The sequence below is a fragment of the Microplitis mediator genome, chromosome 1 (assembly GCF_029852145.1).
Source record: "Microplitis mediator isolate UGA2020A chromosome 1, iyMicMedi2.1, whole genome shotgun sequence".
Lineage (NCBI taxonomy): Eukaryota > Metazoa > Arthropoda > Insecta > Hymenoptera > Braconidae > Microplitis > Microplitis mediator.
In genome coordinates, this window is record NC_079969.1 from 5,530,327 (window position 1) to 5,553,972 (window position 23,646).

The 23,646-nt window shown below is 30.4% G+C and overlaps 1 protein-coding gene across 3 annotated transcripts in view; it reads left to right on the forward strand.

Annotated features, from left to right (window-relative positions):
- LOC130678125 (suppressor of lurcher protein 1) overlaps positions 1 to 23,646 on the forward strand; it is a 473,368-nt gene that overhangs the window by 66,283 nt on the left and 383,439 nt on the right. For all 3 annotated transcript variants that reach the window (XM_057485109.1, XM_057485108.1, XM_057485110.1), the window contains exon 2: positions 23,417 to 23,483. In XM_057485109.1, coding sequence (XP_057341092.1) covers positions 23,417 to 23,483 — 67 coding nt within the window. The remainder of the gene's footprint in view (positions 1 to 23,416; positions 23,484 to 23,646) is intronic.

Sequence of the window (23,646 nt, forward strand, 5' to 3'; positions counted from 1 at the left end):
ACATCAAGACTTTAGAGGTCTTACCATTGTCGTACGTGGATTTTACCCCAAGTACTCGAGCACGCGATTCTTTCTCGGTATTCTTGAAACTAAGGGTCTGACTGTTATAAAAGGGGATGAAAAGTTCGTCTTTAGCTATTTTTATCGTGACTAAAAAAGACACTCGAGTTGTGTCGTTAAAGTGCACGTTCAACTCTCGTTCATTTTTAATGTTAACTTTTGAAAAATTGCTCAAATTATTACGAATTTTATGCCATTTTTCTTACTCTTATACTTTCTCTATTGTTTTTTTTTTACTTATGCGTCATAATAAAAAAAAATAAATAAAGTAAAAGAAGTTAAAGTTGGTATAAAAAATTGAAAAAAGGTGAAAGAAAGGATAAAGTATAAAAAGGGGCAGTTTTTTTTTTCATTCCAGTAGATGATTTAGGCTGAGAAAATCTTAGTCTTGAATCCCTCATTAAACTTTCTGTCGTTTATGTACACTTTTGTACACACTCATTTTAACTTTATTCTCGTCTTTCTTTTCACCACTATTTCCTTTCGTTTATTATTCTTCTTCCGGTTCTTTCTTATACGAGTTCCGAGTTAGCACAAAGGAACGTCGAACGTTTTCCCGGTTTGCCAAGTCAAGTGTTGCCTTTTTATAAGTTTACGCTGCTAAAATTTTTTGTTAATGCTTTTTTTTCCTTCAAAGAAAAAAAATTTTTTTTCATGCAATTTTTTATCGATTTACTACAGATTTAATTAAAAATAATTTCTGCAATAAATTAATTGAATTAATTAGACTTAATCTGTATATAAAAACCTCCGTTTATAATGAAATTTCGTTTTTGAAGAAATTTTTGAATCTTAAAAAAAAAAAAAAAGATGGTTGATTAAAACCTTTTTTGAATATTTCATGAGCAGGAAATTTCCGAAACGAAGGCTTTAGAATTGAAATCGAAAAGTATTCAGGAATAAGTTCAGAAAAAAACGTGCAAATTTGAACCCCCAAAAATTGGAGTCTACAAAATGTCATGTGAAGGTTAAAAAAAATTTTCCGAGCGGTTGTAGGCATCCGTTTTCCATTTTTATAATTGAATTTTTTACTGCTAATTTAATCTCGTTTTACAGAACTTATTTATTATCGATACAGAAGAAAAAAAAAATTTTTTTTTTAATAATATTGTCCTATACACACAATTTTGACAAGTAAACCGGAAAAATTAACCTTTTAAACGACTGCGATTTGAATAAAAAAAATAAAATAAATATAGTGAAATAGATAAAATTTATCAAATCGGAAATCCTGTGTAAATTTCATTGAAACAGCTCTGGGTTTTGTTATCAAATGACTTTCGGAACAAGCCATTGGGTCATTATTCGATCGCAATGAAGATAATAGTTTCAGTGTATTTTAAATGTCACGGATAAGGGCAAAATAGTTAAAGGATGAGAGGATATAACTGGATAGTGGAGTAGAGTATGAGGTTAAGGGTTGATGAATTTATGTATCCTATAGCCCTCATCACCCACTTCCACCCCGTTTTCTATGGATGAAAACACGCAACACGTGTAATAAGCTAGTGAATTTAGTGAGTGAGAAAGAGAAAGAATTATTTGAGGGTAACAACCCCTGTCGTGCTGCTCAGCAGGCTGGAAAGTGTGGCGGAAGCTTGCAACGACTGACATGGATGATGTGGGTGGACTTGTGGGCGTGAAAGGCCTGGGAGCGAATAAAATGGAGTTAACGGGTGAGTTGGGGTTACAAGAGAAGCAAAGGGGGATGCACATTCAGGAGGGTTAAAATGTTCGCGAATTGGCTGCTATATGGAACGTCGTGATGTATGATTGATCGTACAGTCGTGCCTTGTTGGACAATTAATACGTAATAACAAGATATAGGTAGAGGAAATTCATGAGTTTACTACTCTTGGTTATGTTTAACATGATTTATTACTATTGTGAAAATCTCCCATACGATAGAAATATATATCTGGATTCGTAGTTTTTCGGGCTGCATGGTAATACATCGAAATTTTGAAAAAATCCATAAGAATCTTTGCCAAAATCCATGGAATCTGCAGGAATTCGTAGAAGTACATGTATTTCTAGGGTATGGAATGAAAATTTATGCATGCCTATGTATGTATTAATTACTATTCAATGCAAATTCTATGGAAATCCAAGAGAATCTTTTCCAAAATCCATGGAATCGGTAAGAATCCATGGAAGTACATGTATTTTCTAGGGGTCGGAATAAAAAATCATGCATGCCTATGTATGTATTCATTACTATTCAATGCAAATTCCATGGAAATCCAAGGGAATCTTTTCCAAAATCCATGGAATCTGTAAGAATCCATGGAAGTACAAGTATTTTCTAAGGGTCGGAATAAAAATTCATGCATGCCTATGTATGTATTAATTACTATTCAATGCAAATTCCATGGAAATCAATAAGAATCTATAGGAATACATGAGATCTATGCCAAAATCTATAGAAATCTATCGGAGTCCGTGAAAAGTTATTCTATGGGATGGAAAAAAACGCATAGATGCTTATGGATTTCTTAGCTCGGATTATTACTAAGTACAACTATATTAAATATCTATAGGAATCCAGGTAAAGTCAATCTTTATAGTCTTTGCTATAAAAATCTGTAAGAAATCTTAAGACATTAATTAATTGCTCTCTGTGCGCTGAAGCCTAAAGTTCAGCGTAAATCTATGACTACTGAGTTGATTTATAATTAAAATTATTTTGCTGATTGTTGATTTATGGAAGAAACTAATTAGTGAATACAAACAAATAAGTGAGCAAACAATATAACGTTTGTAAGAAAAAGAAAGTAATCGATATTCAAGCGAATTATTTTATCGGAAAATTAACTACTGTTTATAAGCGTCAGATCAATGCGTCCGCATCTACTAGCAGCTTAGAAAGGCTGTTGATCGAATCTATACACTGTAAAAAAAGCAGTGTTAAAATGAAATAACACCGGTGTAGGTGGTGTAATTACTTTTTTCAGCGAAATGTATGTATTGTTGGTCAAGCCCGAAACAGCGGGAAGTTTTGGGGTTGACCCATAGAGTAAACCGTTTTTTAAAATTTTTATAGTACACAGTTATGTTTGCACTCGTAAAATTTCTTGGTAACAAATAGTTATATATTTTTAATTATTAAATCTAAAAGGTTAACCGTAGTAATATAGGTGACCTTCATAATAAATTATATATTTTTTCCTCTAAAGACAAATTATCCTTCATAATTACTTTAAATAGAGTTTTTTACGACTTCAATGATATTTAATGAATATCACACATGATATGAGAATATTATACAGTAATATAAAGTAGCCGCGAGATCGCTTTGACAATTTAATTTTAATAGCATTAATTAAAAAGTTTTTCAAGTAACTTTTGATTCAGCTTTCAAACTAACTCCAAAGTCCCAGCTATATACACACATATAAATGCATATTTATAAATTTAGATATGTATACATATATGAAATGTCCTTGTAGAAAGGTAGCTTGGTCATCCCTGTGAGTATGTAAATTTAGTGGCAGCTTGTAAATTGGTTTAAAGCCGTAAGCCTGTATCAAAATGCACACATATATACATATATATATACACATAGATATATATGTATGGTAAAGTACAGAAGTACATGTACAGTTTCGGTAGGTAATGTATTAAACATACGCTGATAGTTTGCAGACACTACGACTTTAACACTTTCATGATGTTTGACATGTTAAATTTACCAGTGTTAATTTAATGAAATAAACTAAATATAGAGCTACTGATAAAAGAAATTAAATTTATGAAAAATATATTTGAGTATTAAATAAGTTGTCTGAATATTTTGTTTCCGACAGATTGTTTCTGAATCGATTATAATTAGAAACAGAATCGGGGCATCGGTTGGCCCTGCGGGCCAGCCAGTGGTGGATTTACACTAGGGGCAGTCGGGACAAGTGCCCAGAGCGGCAAATTTTGAAAAATAAAATACATGAACTATAAGTTTAAGTAAAATTCCAGTATTGGGGCGGACTTTTTTCCGGTGCCCAGGGGCGGCATTAATTTTAAATCCGGCCCTGGGGCCAGCCCAAAAACTTCCCGCCGTTCGAACTCCTTTTTCGTCACTTTTGTGTGCTAGCGTTATTCCATAAGACTTCTCTTAGAATCCTCGAGAAATCTTAGAGAAATCTCAGAGAAATTTTTTTCCTTTACTTCTATGTGCTAGTGTCAGAACCTCAAAACGTCAAGATCTAAAAGAAATTCGATTTTCGAAAATCGGATCAAAACGAATTTTTGAAAATTTTCAATTTTCTTAGCGGGAAGTTAGAAATTATTCATATAATTTTAGGAAAAAAAATACCTTAAACGGTTGAACCTGGAGCTACACGAAAAAATATATATGTGACATATATGCATCAATGTATCGGCTATATGAGACATATATGTTATTTATATATTTTTTTGAGCGTGCGGCCATCCCCAATACTTCCCGCCATTTTTGATTTTTCTTCGAAATTTCCGCTGTTTTTCGTCTTTCAAAATATTTTCTTGACTCCAGACAACTTTTTTTCTTGGTATAAATATTTATAGGACGTAATTTGTGAATTGACATATATCAATTGAAAAATGAAGTCATATAAATATTAAATTACCATAAATTTTTTTTTCAACATATCTAACCAATTACCGACATAACCTTAATCAAAATCAGAATATCACTTTAATTAATGCAAAACAGAGAATATCATGCAGATTAAATAGCGCAGAGAAGTTTAATAGATCAAACGATCCTTTGAAACTGTTTCCTATGGTAAATCTACTTTAACAATATAATTATGTTTTAAATTAAATTTTCTGTGTTATTATTTATCGCTTGAAACTTACTGTCTCGTATACAACATAACAAAAAGATCGACATCGAAAAAAAAAATTATCAATTTATTGCATTATGTAGCAAGTGATAACTGGATGGGTATGAGTATAAGATTAATTAATAGGGTGGTATAATTACATCGATGCCTTACTTATATGTATAAAGTTTGATTGAAGCTCCAGGCAAATTTTCCAAGACAATGGTCTGGATATAAACTTGCATGAAGCACTTAGTGCGTATACTGTACCCAGTAGTGATGACTGAAACTACCATAAACTATTTAATCCATTAGTATCTGAATACTAACTAGTAATTATATAAATGGGTATGCCAATGTCCGAATATATCTATATACATACATTTAGTCATGAACTATAGGATTGTATTGAAACAATGACTTCCTCATTCGTCAAATACGAAAGAGTGAAAGATTGTGAGTGATCATGAGACGAAAAAATAAATTCGCGCGCGTAAAGTTCTAAATTAACTGTAATTTTTAACTATTAAAGTCCGAAGAGTTCAATTTTGAATTCTAATCCGTCTAAAATTCAGAAGTTCTAATGGGAACTTTCAGTCATTTCTGCAACTTGAACCTGACATTTATCTATTCGAAAAAAGTTCTGGAAAATCAAAAATTTCGAACTTTTACGTCTATTATAGTATGCATTGAATACATTTTCTAGAAATTCCGGTTCCGTAACAAATTTCCCTCGGACAAAATAACCCCGTCAAAATAACCTAGAACAAAATAACCTGGAAAAAAATAACTTTGTTATAAAATAACCTAAATAACAATAACCTTCAAGTACGAATTTTATCGTTATAGATTTATGTAAATTTTTTCAGGTTATTTTATAACAAAGTTATTTTTTTTTCAGGTTATTTTGTTGGAGTTATTTTATCGAGGTTATTTTGTCTGAGGGTAACCGGTCGCAGCACCGAAATTTCCTTGGAAATTTTTTTTAATTGCCGTCAATTCTATCCCATAATTTATTTATTCCCGTATCGTTTTCAGTATTCAGATTTTCCGAGAGTTTGAAAAAGTTTTACTTATCGAACTTCATTCGAAATTTCTTTTTTACACAGATATTAAATGAAAAAGTGGCGAAACTACTGTACGTTAAAAATTTATAATTTTTTGTAAAGAAAAAAAAAATTAAAGCAAACATTTATGTAAGGACGTTATAACGTCATTTTTATTGTCATGTTTTCTATGAGGTATAAAAATTTCCTCGACAATTTCATGATTCGTTGAAAAGTTTTGCAGTTGTATCTCTAGCTCTATTTTACATTTATATATACATATATATTTAAGGAAATGTGCAACAAAATAAAAAAGTGAGCAATAAAAAAAAAAAATGTATGAGTAAGTGAGTTCGGGAGAAGAGAAAGGACGAGGGGATGGTACAGTAGGATTTTGCGGCATTTTACAAAATGAGTCAGTCACCTTTGTCATGTACATATATAAAAAGTGCTAGAATAAAACTAAACAGAGATAAGCTCAGTTTGACAAAACTAAAGAGTAAGTAAGAGTGAGATGATGGCGTTCTTTGACGGCAGTTGAGGCCGCAGGTGTATCAGGGGATAAAAGTTTGTCTCGGTGCACTAACTGCACAAGTGAAAAAAAAAAATAATAATAATCATAATAACAATGAAGGAAAGAAAATAAATATGAGACAAAGATAAATATTTGAAATAAACGGGGAAAATAATAAGTAGAAAAAATAAAAGTTTCTGAGAGCACTAAATAATGTTGAGTTGAATAAACAAAGTAGTTTAGTCATTTTATTTTTAATTTCTCATTTTCAATTATTATTATTATTATGATGTTTTTTTAATTCGTGCATTTAGTAAGGGTGTGCGAATTTTGTTCGAATCGAATCGAATCGAATAGTTCGAAAGATTCGAATATTTCGGTTCTAGGCCAGAATATCCAATGTAAAAAGATCCAATGCAAAAATAACCATGAAAAATATCTATAAGTAATAATTACCACTTGAAATAAATCCGTGTTCAAAAATATCCATAACCGCTTTGCCGATCGGTATCCACTAATTATAAGATTTATTATCAGTAATTATACATTAAATACATTCAAATTATAATAATCCATCAAAAATATCATATTATTAACATGTTCTATATCTATTTCATGGGCCATTAATAAAAAATACCCTATTTTCTAACAGTTAAAACACATTTGTTTTATCATTATTGCATATATAAATATTCATTAAAAAATCTATATTTTTACAATAATGGTATTAAAAATATTCATGTATAAATTGTTGTTTTCATATCAATGAACCACTTTTGCAAAGAATTATTATTCGCAACTGAATGGCCTAAATATCAAATAATAAAAATTTTTGTGTGATCAATCCTGAGCGTATTTAACGCTTCAGACATCAACAGGCATGGTCACTTCTAATCATTTTTTCCCGGGTTCCTTAACCTTCATCCATAATCATTAACATTATAGCAAAAACAGTTTCAAGAATTGCTAATTCGGATATTTTTGAGAATTGATTATTTTCATTTGGATATGTTTATTTATAGATAATTTTTTCAATGGATATTATTGCATTGGATATTTTTATGATGGAAATTCTGACCGGTCACCGAATATTTCGCCTTAAATAATTCGAAGTTTCGAGTATTCGCACACCCCTAGCATTTAGTCAATCCTAGTTTCGAAATTTTTTTTAAATTCACTGAACGTAACAAAAAGGGCGGGGGTTAAAAACGAGCACAGAAAAATTGTTGAAATTTATTTTTTTCTGCTATGAAATTTTTCAATTGTTGATAATCTGCGATCGATAAATAGATAATATTTGAACTGTCCCTCTCAGACAATAAACAATTAAAATATATTCAACTTATTGATGAAATCGGTAATTCAATATCGGAAATAAATAACTACTTGCTATCCTGATGCGTTCAGATAATATTTACTTCGAATTCTACAGGTATATTGTAGACATTAAATATTTAATTTAATATATATTATAAACTTTTGTACATATATATTTATCATCCTGTTATATATTGCCAACAGAACATAAAGATAAATAAAACAATTGTCAAACTATAATAGCGAGAATATAAAAATATATAAAACTTTTTCCCTAGAGATGAAAATCAAGTAATAAAGACTTTAAGAAACCATTTCGAAAGATATATATATGTATACATGTGTATATCGGAAAAAAGAGAATAAAAGTTTTTGTTAAGAAGATAGTAAAGTAAAATTGACGTTTATTTTTTTTTTTTTTAGCCTTTTCTCTATAAAAGTAGCAATAGACAAGTGGAAATAACAATAGGATAGCTACTAAAGTAGTCCGCGTAAAAGAACCAGATTCAGGTACTATTGTACTATTGTACATAAAATCAAAATAACGATAATGATAATAGAGGTAGAAATTACAATTATGAGCTTATCGTTCGATTTGATTTCTCCGGATAAAAGAGAGTAAAAACAATTTCGATATTTATTTCACTATTCTTACATTTACATTTCGGGTGTCCTTTCATGAGTTTTATATCTACTTTTATGGTAATGCTTAGAAATATCATTATGATATTCAAATTTGGTAATAGAAAATCTATAGGTATATATATTTATCACATTTGGGAAAGTAGGGCAAAATAAGACACGGCTTTTTCACACAAGAAGAAAATTTTGTTTGTAAATGTTTATTTACCGTCTTCGAAAAAAAAATTCAGATTGAATTGGTCATTAATAGTACGAACATTTTGAAATTAAGGGGACCACTGATGTGAAATTTTGAAAAATTCAACTTTTTTTTGCGTACCCATAGAAAAAAAAAGAATCTGCCCATTACTGGGTCGTGAATGGCTGCCAATTTTCAAGCATCGGCCGAAGATCGGCTAATTATCGGATGATAACGGTATGCCAAGCATGGCAGTCGCAAGCATTGGCCAATCGTGGCAATCAATCATCGGCCAAAGCTTGGTATCAGGAGCACTCGATCAAACCGTTGGCTAATGAACGGCAGTTAATTGTGCGCCCTTTTTATAAGCAAAAAGGGAAAATTTCGAAGCTCGGCGACTTTGGATGGGTAGTTCGATAGTCCATACTTTCAAAAATGACATAGTAAAATTTTAAGTGCATATCTCAAATAGTTTTTTTGAGTTACAGGCATCTAAAGAGCAGTCGCTTATCGGTTCTCAAAAATACATTTTTCAAAATTGCAGTTATAACTCGAAGACATATCATTCGATCGATTCGATTCGAATTGCAGCTCCTTTTATATATGTTTTTACGTACCGTGAACCTACAGTTTTCCAATCGAATCAAAAATGTAATTTTGCCAGGCCAATGATCATTAAATTTTCGCGCGAAATTTAAAATTTTTTTAAAAAACTCCACTATTTTGTTAAATTTCAATGTTTTTCTCAGTACGAAGACCATGGTACGTAAAATACCTTCTAGTTTAATAAACTTTTTGGTTTTTTTTATTTCCGGCACTGCGAAGGTCGCTATCACTGCAACAGTGGGGGGACTTTTCTTTTGCGCGTTTGGAGATTGTGAATAACTCGCTGAATTTTGAATTTTTTGGTCCAAAAATTTTATCTTGCATTGATTATATATCCACAAATATATCCTACAAACATGCAGTAGTTTTCTTTAAAAAAATTCCCAAAAAATCGTCATTTTTTCAGGCGATCACACTAGTGGTCCCCCTTAAGATAAAAAAAAAATATTTTTCTCGTAGACTAGGGAGTGGACATGAACATAAAAAAAAGGATCACTGATATACTGTTGTAATGTAACAATTGATAGACTAATGAATTATTAATAAATTGATCCACTCAAGAATTTAATTGGCCTATTTTCATGAATACTGATGAATTATGAATAATAAAATTTGATATCTTTAATAAAATATTTCATTATGTCAACTTGACAAAATTCATTCTATCCATGTATTTATGTTGCAATCAATACTCTGTCAACGGCATTTTCAACTTTATGATTGTCATTGCGACTCTTTACAACCGTGCGTTTAAATATATCACTTGGTGTAGTTGTTGAAATAAAACACGTCGGAATGACAATAATTTAAAAAAGAGCTTGTAAAAACTTTTATATTTTTTTTATATATGTTTTCATATTTTTTTCCAATCGACCTACTTATATTACATATATATATATAAAATAAAATTACTAATAAAATTTTTGCTATTGCGTTATTACTGTAATGTATGTTTTTTATTAACCTTTATATTTTTACGATACAAAAAAAAAATAATAAATGTTTTAACAAGCTCATTATTTTTATTATTATTATCACAATAGTTTTTGATAATTTCATAATTTTATTGCAAGATTTATATTATTATACTATTTCACTGGTTCATACAATCTTTTTATCACTTTTAAATTATTACATTCCATTTCCAACGTTTCTTAACGCGAAATAAATTTTCGACTGAATCAAAATCATTCTTGTGAAAATTTTCATCCTTTCTATATTATCCCGAATATAGTCCAGTGAGTATCTATGAATATATATATATATATATACATGAGTAGATTTTTTATTCTCCAGAAGATAAATGGATATTTCATTGATAAGAAAAAATATATAAGAAAGAGATTAAATAATTTGTGCGGTTTATGAACATTTAATGGGTTTACTGGAGTTTAAAATAATAGAAACAGTTGAAATAAATATTTATATATTTATGAACATTAATAAATAAGTAGCAGCTGAACTAAAATATGAAATCTAGATATATTTGATATGGTTTACTTATAATTCGATTTAATTTAGAATTGAAATTTGAACTAGGTTAAGTTGTCAAAAAAAATGCTTTCTGAAAATGAATCAGTGAAAAGTATTCCAATCAGTGAATATTCACTGCACAAATATTCCCAAGTTCAACATTGAGTCTATCAGTGATATAGTTAGGACTAAATCCCAGTGAATATTTACTGACCATCAGTACTTTTCACTGATTTATTTTATGAGAGTATATTATCACTGAGTCACAGTGAATATTCACTATTTGTTTCAGCTACAAGTATTCCACTAGGAATTATTCAATAATTTAATCAGTGAAATTTTATCTCTAGTTGAATCAGTGAAAGTCACTGTTTATTTCCGTGAAATGATAATTAAGTAATCAGTGAAATTCACTGATTCAGTGAAATGAATTTACTGATCACATCAGTGAAATTTAATGTTAATGTTAACCAAAAATTCACTGTTAAGTCACTAAGTAAATCAGTAAAACTTTCACTGATTTCTAAAAATAGCAATTGATCAGTGAGAAATTGAGCCACTGACAAACTAGTGATTTTCTACTGACTTCTTTGTCTGAAATACTGTTTGATCCACCATCTGAATCAGTAAAATTTTATCTCTAGTTGAATCAGTGAAAGTTACTGTTTATTTCCGTGAAACGATACCTAAGTAATCAGTGAAATTCACTGATTCGGTGAAATAAAATTACTGGTCACATCAGTGAAATTTAATGTTAATATTAACTAAAAATTCACTGTTACGTCACTAAGTAAATCAGTGAAATTTTCACTGATTGCTAAAAATACTAATTGATCAGTGAGAAATCGATCCACTGACAAACTAGTGATTTTCTACTGACTTCTTAGTCTGAAATACTGTTTGATCCACTATCTGAATCAGTGAAAATTTCATAAATTAATTTTTCGAATCATCTCTGACACATAAAAAACTCAGCGATTACTGTCTTTAACTTTTTGTCCATATTATCGGAGCATACTTTTTGCTACGAATCTCACGAGTGAACCCTTGAGTCATTCAGTCAAAAGTTATGAATGTTTTCAGTGCCATTTTTTTTCACAAAACTAAGTACTATAAAAAAATTAATGGATAATTGACTAAATTAATTAGAAAATTTTCGGTAATGATGAAAAGTATCAAAAAATTTTCATTCAAATATAATGAGAAAAAATAATGCGTCAACATTTAAGATCTAGTTTGCTGGGGTTGTTAGTAAAAATATGCTTGCTGATGGAGGATTAAAACAACATTCCTGTAATAAATGTGACTAGAATTGTGTTGTAGATCGCTACAAGCAGTATCCAATGGAAACTAGCCAGAAACGATAGTAATTTTGTCTACGACCTTTGTAAAATTAAAAAAAAAAACCAACTAAATAGTTCAGTTACTATTAAACCACTTAAGCAAAAATCGCTTGAATATAAATTCGAATTTTCATAATTTTACCAATAGTTTAAATATAATAGCTGTCGATATCAGGAATAAACTTTAAAAGACGTTTTATCACGTCCAACATGTCCAGTTAAATTTAACAAACAGGAAATTTGTTGTTTGAGTAATCGATCCATAAACGTTTGGCTACGTGTGACATTCCGCCCCTTTCATTTTACCGTGTATCATCATCTTACCCTCACTAAACCCAGGATACGGCGCATCGGATGTGGATGCAGAGTTCCCGAGCAACATCGCGATCATCCAGAAGCTGCCACTTGCTCTATGAATATTTCAAAACCTCGGATTTCGTGTTTTATTTATCAGGAAGTGGAAAATAAAAAATGAAGAGGATGAAGAAATATAACATAAAGTTTACATAAAAATAGAGAAAACTCGTTATTCTACAGTTTAAAGATAAACGAGTTTTTGATGCGGTTTTCTCAGCTTATAATTTATTTAAAGATATTGAATAATCGATTGAATTAATTGGGTCATCGGATTGTACGATTTCGTGAGAGTAATACTTGGATTCAACGAATTTATAGAAATAAGATTTTGGTGGTAACAATTTTTTTTTTACTGAAAATTTTAAATTTACTGAGCTAATATAGTGAAGCAACACGGTAAGAAATATTTTGCGGATATCACTATACCAGTATGGGCGCCAACCCCATACTGTTTGGTATCGAAGATTTTTATAGGTTATAAAATTGTATGCATAGATGATTCAACCATTGCGGGAATAGTAACATTGGCAATAGTTGGCGCGGACGCCGCAATGTCAGTATGGCCGTCGAGCCCTCACTGCGTTGCCGTATCTACAATGCTTCTGGCAGATAAACCTAGTCTAACGACATCTATATAGTTTTGGTGGTAATACGATAGTATACATTGATTGACACGCCAGAAATTATGGCGGGAAAAACTAGTAGCATTGTGCACTCGGCAATGTAGTATGGGTCTCAGGGCCATGCTGTTTCGCCGTGCATGTTATGTATACGTGTAAGCAATACAATAGCTCCAGTACTATACAGTATAGTAAATAACGCCATACTTCTGGGACTCGTTACAATACTGTCTTGGAATATTTCACATATTATTTTAGTATCTGTCTTGAGACCATACCAGCATGGTGTAGAACTCCATGCATTTCTTACCGTGTAGTATAGAGATGATCTTAGGCAGGGTACGTCATCATCAGCCTTACTGACGGTTTGATGGCATACTCGGGACAAAACTACTGACTTGAGATCATCCATGATACAAGGAACACTTTTACTAATTTTTATGTCGATTTTTTAAATGCTTCTTTCAGATAAAGTTCGTTTCATCTAGGTTTATGATTTTTAAAAAAGTGTAATTTCTCTTCTTAAGATAGAGTCGCATCCATTGAATCTGATATTAAATTTTGTTTGATTTCGACTTATTATTGGAAAAATAAAATTTATTTGAGCGAAATATTTATTCATGTAATTTTAGAATGCAACTATTTTCCATGGAAATAAATATATGAGGATTGAATTCATACAAATTTATTCTTTAACGACTACATAAAACGTTTTCCTTGTTGGAAAAACTTTTGCGATCAGATAAATCCTTTTCGATCGTTTTTTTATATCCCTCAGGCTATATACTAGATATTCAAAAGATACTTGATCATCCAGAGTCTACGAGCAGACTAAACTAAAATATATGTATACACATATATATATATATATATATATATATATATATATATATTTATATAGATATAGATATCACTCGACTACAGCACAAAGTCGAGTAGTATAGACTAGGCTAGATCAAACTTAACGTATCGTGCATGAGGTGACTCCAGAGAGTAAATTCGTTGTGAGAAATGAGTAATCTGATAGCATATCAAAGTGAACTTTAAACTTTGAAGCAACTATTGTACTAACGAAATGGAAAAAAATAATTTTATTTTCCTTTTTTTTTTTGGGTTTCTATACTTCTCTATTTATCAAATAATTAATCTGATATAATTAATTTTTAATTTAATATCTAAATTAAAATTTGTGTTTTATAAGATTGAAAAATGAAATACGTGCACAGAGACGTTAATTTAATCTCCGTAGCATCAAAGCAAAAAAAATTTAATTAATGTTTGATCTGTGGGTGAATTATTACAAGTAAATAAAAACAAATTCAGTAGATTATTTTTTTTGCCGGGTGTGGAAATTAGTTGACATATACAAGGTGATAAAAAAATCTCGTTAAAATTATGTGTTACAGTTTATTTCAGAGTAGAGATATTTTGTTATTTTTTATTATTATTGATAGTGTCGATATTTTTCTAGAAACACAATAAAATTATAATTTATTAGTGACAATAGTCTTGCGTTATTTAATAATAATCATTGTAGGAGAGTACGAATCGAATTAAATACTGCCATTCGGAATAAATTTCCGTCGAATAATTCGAAATTTTTAACTATTTGAAAAAGTCGAATTATTTGTAAGCTTTTGAATTATTCGTCAATTTTTTAACTGTTTCATCTAAACGTGAATGTTCTTTTCGAATTATAGATATTAAAGATTTGCTTATGTTCTTGACGAAAAAAGCCTCATACACTTCCAAAAATTAATTAGTGTTAATAAGTGATCATTAGTACTGCGACTAGTGAGTTCTGCAACACTATTGAAAGTGATTAGCTTTGATATGTCTTTCATTTATGACTATTAGTATTTTGATTAGTAAATCTACAGCACTATTGAAAATGATACCAGTATTGATCATATTCCAAACAAAAAAAACTCTAACCTCAAAATTTTGTATTTAATCTCCCTATAAATGGAGGATTAATCATCGCGATTAACATCATTTGCTTTGTCAAGATTATTGAGATTTCTATGATAAATATACACGGAAAGAAATTTTCTTTAAAAATTACCATTAAATTGACTGTAATCGTGGGACATAATGCGGCGCTTTTATTTATTACCATTTTTGAAATAAAAATTACGAAAAAATTTATTTATTTTGTAGTAGACTTCACAAAATTTACAGTAGACTACGGTAAAATTTGTTGAAAAAAAGTTAAAAATTATCTCACTTACCGACAAATGATTAGGTCGTGCCATTCGTCGCACGATTACCGTGAATATAACGGTAATTTTTAAAGAAAATTTCTTCCAGTGTAGACCTTCAAAATATTCATAACTATTAGCCATAGATTGGCAGAGTGGTACAAGGCTTCAACTGATGTGCAAAAGGATCCAGGTTCGAGTCCCGATAATGACCAATAATTTTTCATTGATAAAAAAAAAATTAAGCATCAATATATCAGCGCGAATAGTAATCCAAATCTATATGATTGCACCCAATTATTATTTATTGCATTGAACCATCGATGCTAAGAAATAAGTGCATTACGCTTATGACATTAAAAACCGCGAACACTAAACGCTACGAACTAATGACACTAAGGCAGTGCGCGAAAATACCAGTGCATTAATATTTTATCAGTATTTTCCAATAGTATTCATTAGTATTTTTTCGTAAGGGTTTCCCAATCTTGCCGCAATCTTTCTATTTATTCTGTCTTCTCCAGATCTATTAGAATCGATGGCAACATTCAATCGGAGCGTTAACCATAGAAGTGTCACAATAAATAAAATTAAGTGACTAAATAAAGTCATACAATTTGTTAATTTATAATTAACGTTTTAACTAAATACAGAAATAATCGTCACTTCTCGCCAAACAATTTTGTTTAGTTTGCTTCACATAAACTCAATATTTATATTGACCGACATCACTTTGAATGCAAACAGTAAAGATCAACTAATGAACCTGGCGTGTAATTGAATAAAAATCGATTTTTTTTTTATCAAGTCATAAAAACTGCGGATAAAAAATTCAAAACTACGTGTCTTGGCTGACTTGCAAGCTAATCAAAGTTAATTCAATGCCAATCGATAGGCGTCGCGGAGCGGAAGTAAGAGCAACAAGAGGCGTCACTGTCATCAGACATATCTTATGTAATACTACTACTACTGCTATAAGGGAATACTTGCATAGTACAAATAGGGTGAAGTTGTGTGTGAAACAAGCAGCAACTTGTACCTTTACATATAATAGAGGGAATGAGATAGAAACTCAAAGTGGCAATGCGATGGTGATTTAGAAGCATGTGCGGTAAAGTTCATCAGAGGACAAAGGATTCTGTTGGTTGAATGTCGGGAGTTTCCCTAGGAGAACTAGAACGGTTCATCGAATTACGTGACATACTACGGCTACTAATTAAAACTTAACTTTTATTACCGTTATTTTATTTTACCCAATACTTTTAATGATACAAATTACATACACACAACTCATTAGGAATACTTTTTATTTATTAGAGAGAAAAACTATCAGATCGGATTTAATGTTAAACAGTACTGTTGGATCTAGATTGTTCTTTCTAATGCGCGTTATCTTTGGACTTTATTCAGTTAACTTTTTTAAACTGCTGGAAGTCTCAAATGTGTAACTTTATAAGCTAAAGGGGAGAAGGGCAAAATGACACCACTTTTTAATATACTGAAAAAATATGTGGTTATCGTAACCATCTAAAGTATTGCTAATGGTAGATAGTTATAACAAAATGTATCGTTAAATTAGCAATATTAGATTGCTGCAACTACACGGTAAGAAATATTTTGCGGATATCACTATGCCAGTATAGGCGTGAACGCCATATTGAATGGTATCGAAGATTTTTATAGGTTATAAAATTGTATGTATAGATGATTCAACCATTGCGGGAATAGTAACATTGGCAATAGTTGGCGCTGACGTCGCAGTGTCAGTATGGCCGTCAGGCCCTTACTGTATTGCCGTATCCACATTAGTTCTGGCCGACGAACCTAATCTAACGACATCTATATGGTTTTGGTGGTAATGCGATAGTATACATTGATTGACACGCCAGAAATTATGGCGGGAAGAACTAGTAGCATTGTGCCCTCGGCATTGTAATATGGGTCTCAGGACCATGCTGTTTCGCCGTGCCTGTTATGCATACGTGTAAGCAATACAATAGCTCCAGTACTATACAGTATAGTAAATAACGCCATACTTATGGGATTCGTTACAATACTGTCTTGGAATATTTCACATACTATTTTAGTATCTGTCTTGAGACCATACCAGCATGGTGTTGAACGCTATGCATTTCTTACCGTGTATTTTCAATTTTAAATAAAAGTATTGTCAATTTAACCATATTCTTTGGTTATATTCCCCATACTTGGTATTGCTGTTTTAACGATTCTTATAGATTGATATTATCCCGGCTTTAAAAATCCGATAGATTCTCATAGTGATGTAGTATGTAGTATGTATAAGACCTTATATTTTTTTTGTAAATAGTATTTTCCAAAACTCTTCTTCAGAGTGAAATTCACTTCAAAAGAAAGTGAATAAATAAAAATTCATCCAGCCCGCGTTCACTCCACAAAGTTTTTGTAGTGTAAAAAAAAGTATAGGATAAATTGGTCACCATGGGTATTGTGAACATTTTTAATTTTTAACCAAAAAAAAAAAAATGTTGCCGTCGTTACTTTAATTTAAAGGAAAATTTTAAACAGTAATACTACAGTTTATTAAATGAACCATTGACTAAAGTTAACAAAAAAACTCTTTATCATGTAAAATATATTCAAATTTATTTTTTTTTTTTTGAATCCACTCGCCCAAAAAAATCAGTTGAAATATCAGTATTCATTGAAACGGAAATAAGGTCATTGGATAGAGTGTTATTTTGTCACTGAAATCACACAGGATATTGGAAGTACATCTTATATATATATATATATATATATATATATATATATATATATATATATATATATTTTTCTATGCATATATATCTCATAAATGTGTGTATATATGTATATGCACTTTTGACCCTGTGCACTTTATGATACCCACCTGCACCATCATATACCCCGGCCTACTTTCTCTAGTCGCTTCCACTTTTCTTCTCTTTCCGCTACCTATATTTTTTTTTTTTACCTATACATGCATAAATAAAATAAGCTTTATATTTTTATTTTTAAAAATGTATGAATTTTTATAACGTCTACGAAAATACCACTTTTACTATAAATTTTTTAGATATCTTATAATTTTATTTTCTTTTTTTTTTTATCTACGAAAATATTTTTATTATATCTCTTGAGGCAGTTGAGAAGCCGCAATCTCAGGGTAAAATTTTTTTTTTTCCACCATTTTTTTTTAAAACCTTAACAATATAATAAATTCTAGTTTTTAATCATAAACTATTTGGAATAAAAAATTAGAAAATTAATGACGTTTTTGAAATTTCATGATTTCTTTTTAAGAGTTTAATATGTGCTCTCTTAATTTGAATCAGTGGAATTTCACTGATTTACTAGTAAAATTCACTGATTCGACCAGTGGTATTGGCGGTCATTTACTTCCACTGGTTACTCAGTGAACTTCAGTGGTAAACCAGTGAATTTTAATGGCGGACGTAATAGTCACTGATTTATCAGTGAGAATTTCCACTGATTCACCAGTGAGTTTCACTGATTCAACAGTGAGCTGATATAACTTTCGTCATAACCCAACTTATACATATAGGGCCTGATTACTTACGCAAAATAAATGAATTAAAAACATATTTACGCAAATTTACTATATCCAACTTTCATTACATTAACTGTATTAAAATTATTAAAAGCAATGTGGAAGAAAGAAACTGCACTTCGAACTTTCTTCGAAATTTTACAAATATAATGGTCGATTAAATTATAAAAATTATCAAGGCTTGGAGGATAGCTTAAATTAAAAACATAATATAATTTTTGTAAAATAGAAAATGCAATAATAGGGTCACAATTTGGCTTGAAATTTATTAATTAATTTAATTGAGATTAATAAACAAACATCAGGTTATGTATAACTTTCTATAACCGGTATAATTAATCATGGGTCGCTGTTGACAACGGACACTCGAGGTACTTTAATTTCGTACTGGTTTGAATCAGTGAGCCCAATACTCACTGGCTTACCAGTGAGCAACTTTGAATCTCACTGATTCACCAGTGACTTTTTTACTCACTGAATGAACCAGTGGATTTCTCACTGATTCAAATTAAGAGAGTGGCCACATAAAATTCCAAAATAAATCAAAATTTTGCTTGACTATAAAATTATAAATTTGTCGGATAAAAAAACTAAATAAATGAGTAAGAATCTGTAGCAATGCAATAATTGTGTCCAAATTGCGGAACTGTTGATTTTTTTGCCCAATTACCTGATTTGTTTATTAATTTAAAAAACAATTTATTTTAGTATTCATCAAAACGTTTTATTTATGGAATAATTTTATAAGCAAATCCGGGATGATATTTTCATTTGATTACAATGAAATATGTCTGACAAAATGAGTAAAAAGTAAATGTTTGTTTTGTATATGGAATTATTGTTATTTTATTTTTACCCGTGTATATATCTACTTTCATTCGCAACGTTGATTTTTATCGTACATTCTTTCGGTTACTTTATCCTGCCAGCGTTTGATAAAGGTATAAAAGTATTAGATACGCTTGAGAAGAAGTAAGCAGTTTTGTGAGCTTTTTACGTAATAAGTACACAGTTATATACATTTCTTGTATTTATTCGAGATTATATTTTCTGTGTATGTATTTTTCATGACTATTAAATTTATATACCTCGACAATGAAAATTTTGAAGTAATGCTTGTTCTCATGATCTGTCTAATTTTTTTTTAAGTGTTTTTTAAACTTGAAAAAATATTATCATGTATTTATACCCATCAGCTATCATGAAAGAGGTATTAGGAGTCTTGATACCCCGACAAAATATCCCGGACAAAATATTCCCAGAATAAATATCCCCGAGACTAAATATCACTGCGAGAAAATATTTAAATTTATAAATATTAATCTTTGAAAGATAATGATTTCAAAACTTTCCCTTAATGTTTATTAATCCGTTGTCACGCTTAAATAACTGCAGACAAAATCTGTAAAAAATGGGCACAACACGGTTACAAGTTTATATGTTGGTCTACTGTCGAATAAACACACAAAATCCATGATTTCGTTTAGGGTTATTTTTTTTAGAATACTTTGTCTGGGGATATTTTGTCCGGGATATTTTGTCGGGGTATCAAGAATCATGGAACCCATGAAAAATACTTTTGACATTGAAATATTCTGAAATCGATTCAAAAAGTGATAAAAATTAAAGAAACAATTTTCATTACGAAGAAAAATATCATTTTGTTCATTATCACTTCGACCCACTAACCTCATAAACTTTATACATTTGACCGGGTTAATATTCAATGAATTAATGTTGACCATATTTCAAAATCAATAATATAATATTAATAGGTTTAATTACACTACATTAATCGTCAATCAAATCCTGTTACATCCATTTATTATCCCATCAATCATTCAAACCCACTATCAATCTTTTTAAAATATTTCATACATCCATTCAAGTTACAATTATTACGATAAATTTTTGAACTTCCCGCTATGAAAATTTAAAAAAAAAAGCGACTTATTGTTTCCGATCTGATTTTCGAAAATCGAATTTTCATCAGATCTCGACATTTTGAGGTCCTATCAGCTCTCTAAAAATGTCTCAGCTCGAAAACAGCGGGAAGTTTTGCAGTTAGGTCAACCGTTTTTCAGATTTTTTTTATTATATCCTGCAATTAAGTAATAAATTGTGTACATTAAAGCTTAGCAATAACATATCCAATTTTTCTCTTAGAGCTATTCTGTGTGGAGATACGTAACCCACTCGGTTGATAAGCCAACATCTAACATCATGTATCTCGTCGAAACATTTACTCTTCGCAATTTATTTTCCTTCAGTAACTTACCTCTCTCGTTCACACAACATCTCTCTTAGTAGTCGAGTAGACAACAAACATGTATCACTCGTCTAACATATATGTCGCAGTATATACGTTATTTGCATTGCACGCCTACGGACAAAATCACGAAAATGATAACGAACTTCGACTTTAATTTGAATAATAGAGTCGTCGTTCTCAGCAGCAAAATGCCCAACTAGACATTTTTAAATTTACAATTTTATTTTTTTTAGAGTTTTAAATTCTCTACAAAAAAAGTTTCTTGAAGTTTTCATTAAAACTGAATAGCTATTGATATATTTAGTCTCGAAAATTGATTAAAGTCTTTTAGGCCCCAAGTGACCATTTAAGGGGTAAATAGTATGTTACATACCAAGGGAATAAAATCGAACATTACAATATATGTGTGTAATTGCCTACCCGAGCCGGAAGCGCGAATTGGGATATCCTCCCTTCTTGACGCGCATACGATTTTTCACGAGATGTTCACCTGAAAATTCCAATTTTTGTCTCTGTTTCTAGAAAAAATGGCGCATATCCAACACTGATAGAAGTATTTATTTGAGCCAAATAAGATTTATTAATAGTTAACAAATGATGTATTAAATGAGATTTATTTGAGCAAAATAAGCCATTTATTAATAGTTAATTTGAAGCTTATTTAAAGAGAAAGGAACAACAAATGAACCTAATTAAGTAGGGTTATGACAGACAATTTACGGTACCATTTAATTTTAATTTTTTAAAGTAAATAATACACACAGTAATTACTTTTGAAGTGATTGTAACAATCATTATACAAAATATATAAGAAAATGAAATATTATAGTAAATCTTTTCTAGTAATTACACTCATTCCATCCGAGGTTAAGTGAATTTTTAGTGATTTAATAAATCCTTTTAAAGTGATTTGGAAAATTTTTTGAATGTGAGGTACAATTCTTCTGAGTTCCACGATTTTAAAATATCCAGCATTTTTTTTTTATTTATAAAATAGCATTAAATTACACGTAACGAACGACTTAGACTAGACAGTGTACTGAAAGGTAATATAAACAGAAAGTGGCGCTGTAGTCAAATATCGCGGTGATGTTCACTCAAATAAGGGATTTATTAACTATTAATAAATCTATATTTGAGGCAAATAAATACTTATTTCAGCTAAATAAGGTATTATTTGGCTGAACAAAATGATATATTTGATTGAAATAAAATTTATTTGACTCAAACTTATGTTTATTGATACTTACTAACGCTTTATTTCAACCAAATAAGGCTGAATAACTTTCAAAAAAATGCATTTATTTATATCAAATAAATACTTCTAACAGTGCAATTTTTATCCTGCCTCTAAAAAGGGCAGGAATTAAAACTGTCCGTAGATGAAGTATGAAAAATTTTCACTAAACGTAATAAAAGAGCCGCTCATTAACATCACCATTTTAATTAAAGTTAATAAATAAATTTTATTGTTCTAATTCCCCAAAATTTTAGGCTTTCTCATTTCTCCCCTATTGCAACATACCTCTAAATCATCACCTGTCAATTAATACCGTCTATTAAATGTAGATGTATATCCAAACTTGAATATTGAAAATTTTCTCATTGGCATTTTCGCCGCACATCGATAAATATCACGACTCGGTTATTCACACATACACACACATATATGCATATATATCTGCTATTCGTGAATTTATACTCACCGGGTGTTCTATAGTCCCTAGGATATTCCTGGATTATTACACCCCAGCCATTTACTCGTATAATGGAGGAGTCAGTAGTCGAAGAGTGGGTAGTGAGGACCCAAGGGGTGAGTGAGGATGCTGGATGATAAGGCCATAGATGCGGAATGATGAGGAGTAAGAGGAGATACGTGAACTTCAACTCATTCCAACTGGTTTGCAACCCCCTTTCCAACTTCCTGCGACTGTTCTAGGCAGGTCATATATCCTCCTGGATTTCAGATCGGGAACACTTCTTCATCCTGCCGGACATTTCACTGTCCATCTTTCTCTCATTTATTTCCATCCCTACAGCTATGGAAAAATATAAAAAAAATTTTATATTTTCAGCCCTTTTTTATTTTATATCTTTCATATGTCGATCCAATTTACTTTATTATATTTTCGTTCATTTAAATATTTTTTTTTCACAATGACGTTATTTAACATTTTTTTTTTTCTGTTATTTATCAATTATACCGTTCATTTATTTTTAATTAAGAAATAAAACATCCAATGTTTTTATTCAGTTAATGGTATATAAACTTTTTTATGAAAATATGTTTGTTTGTCAACATATATAAATCGATGATGATATCCTCCATTGTTTTGATTAGCGAGCTCGTTATTTATTTATTTATTTATTCCCGTATAAATATTAATTGCTAACTGGTTTTTTGAATAATGTTACAGATGCAGAGGGCGGTGCTACTAATCTGCTGGCTGCCGCTCCTCAACCACTGCAACGCTGTTAATCCAGGTAAATATATAACCGTTATTATGTAGTAAATCCGGAAATCTTCGAAAAGCTGCCAAGTATTCGTGAGCTTATTAATTTTTTTTATTTACGGTTTTTCAATAATTAAGAGATTGCCGATGATCGATTATAAGGCAGGGACAAAAAAAGAGACCGTTTTTCAGAC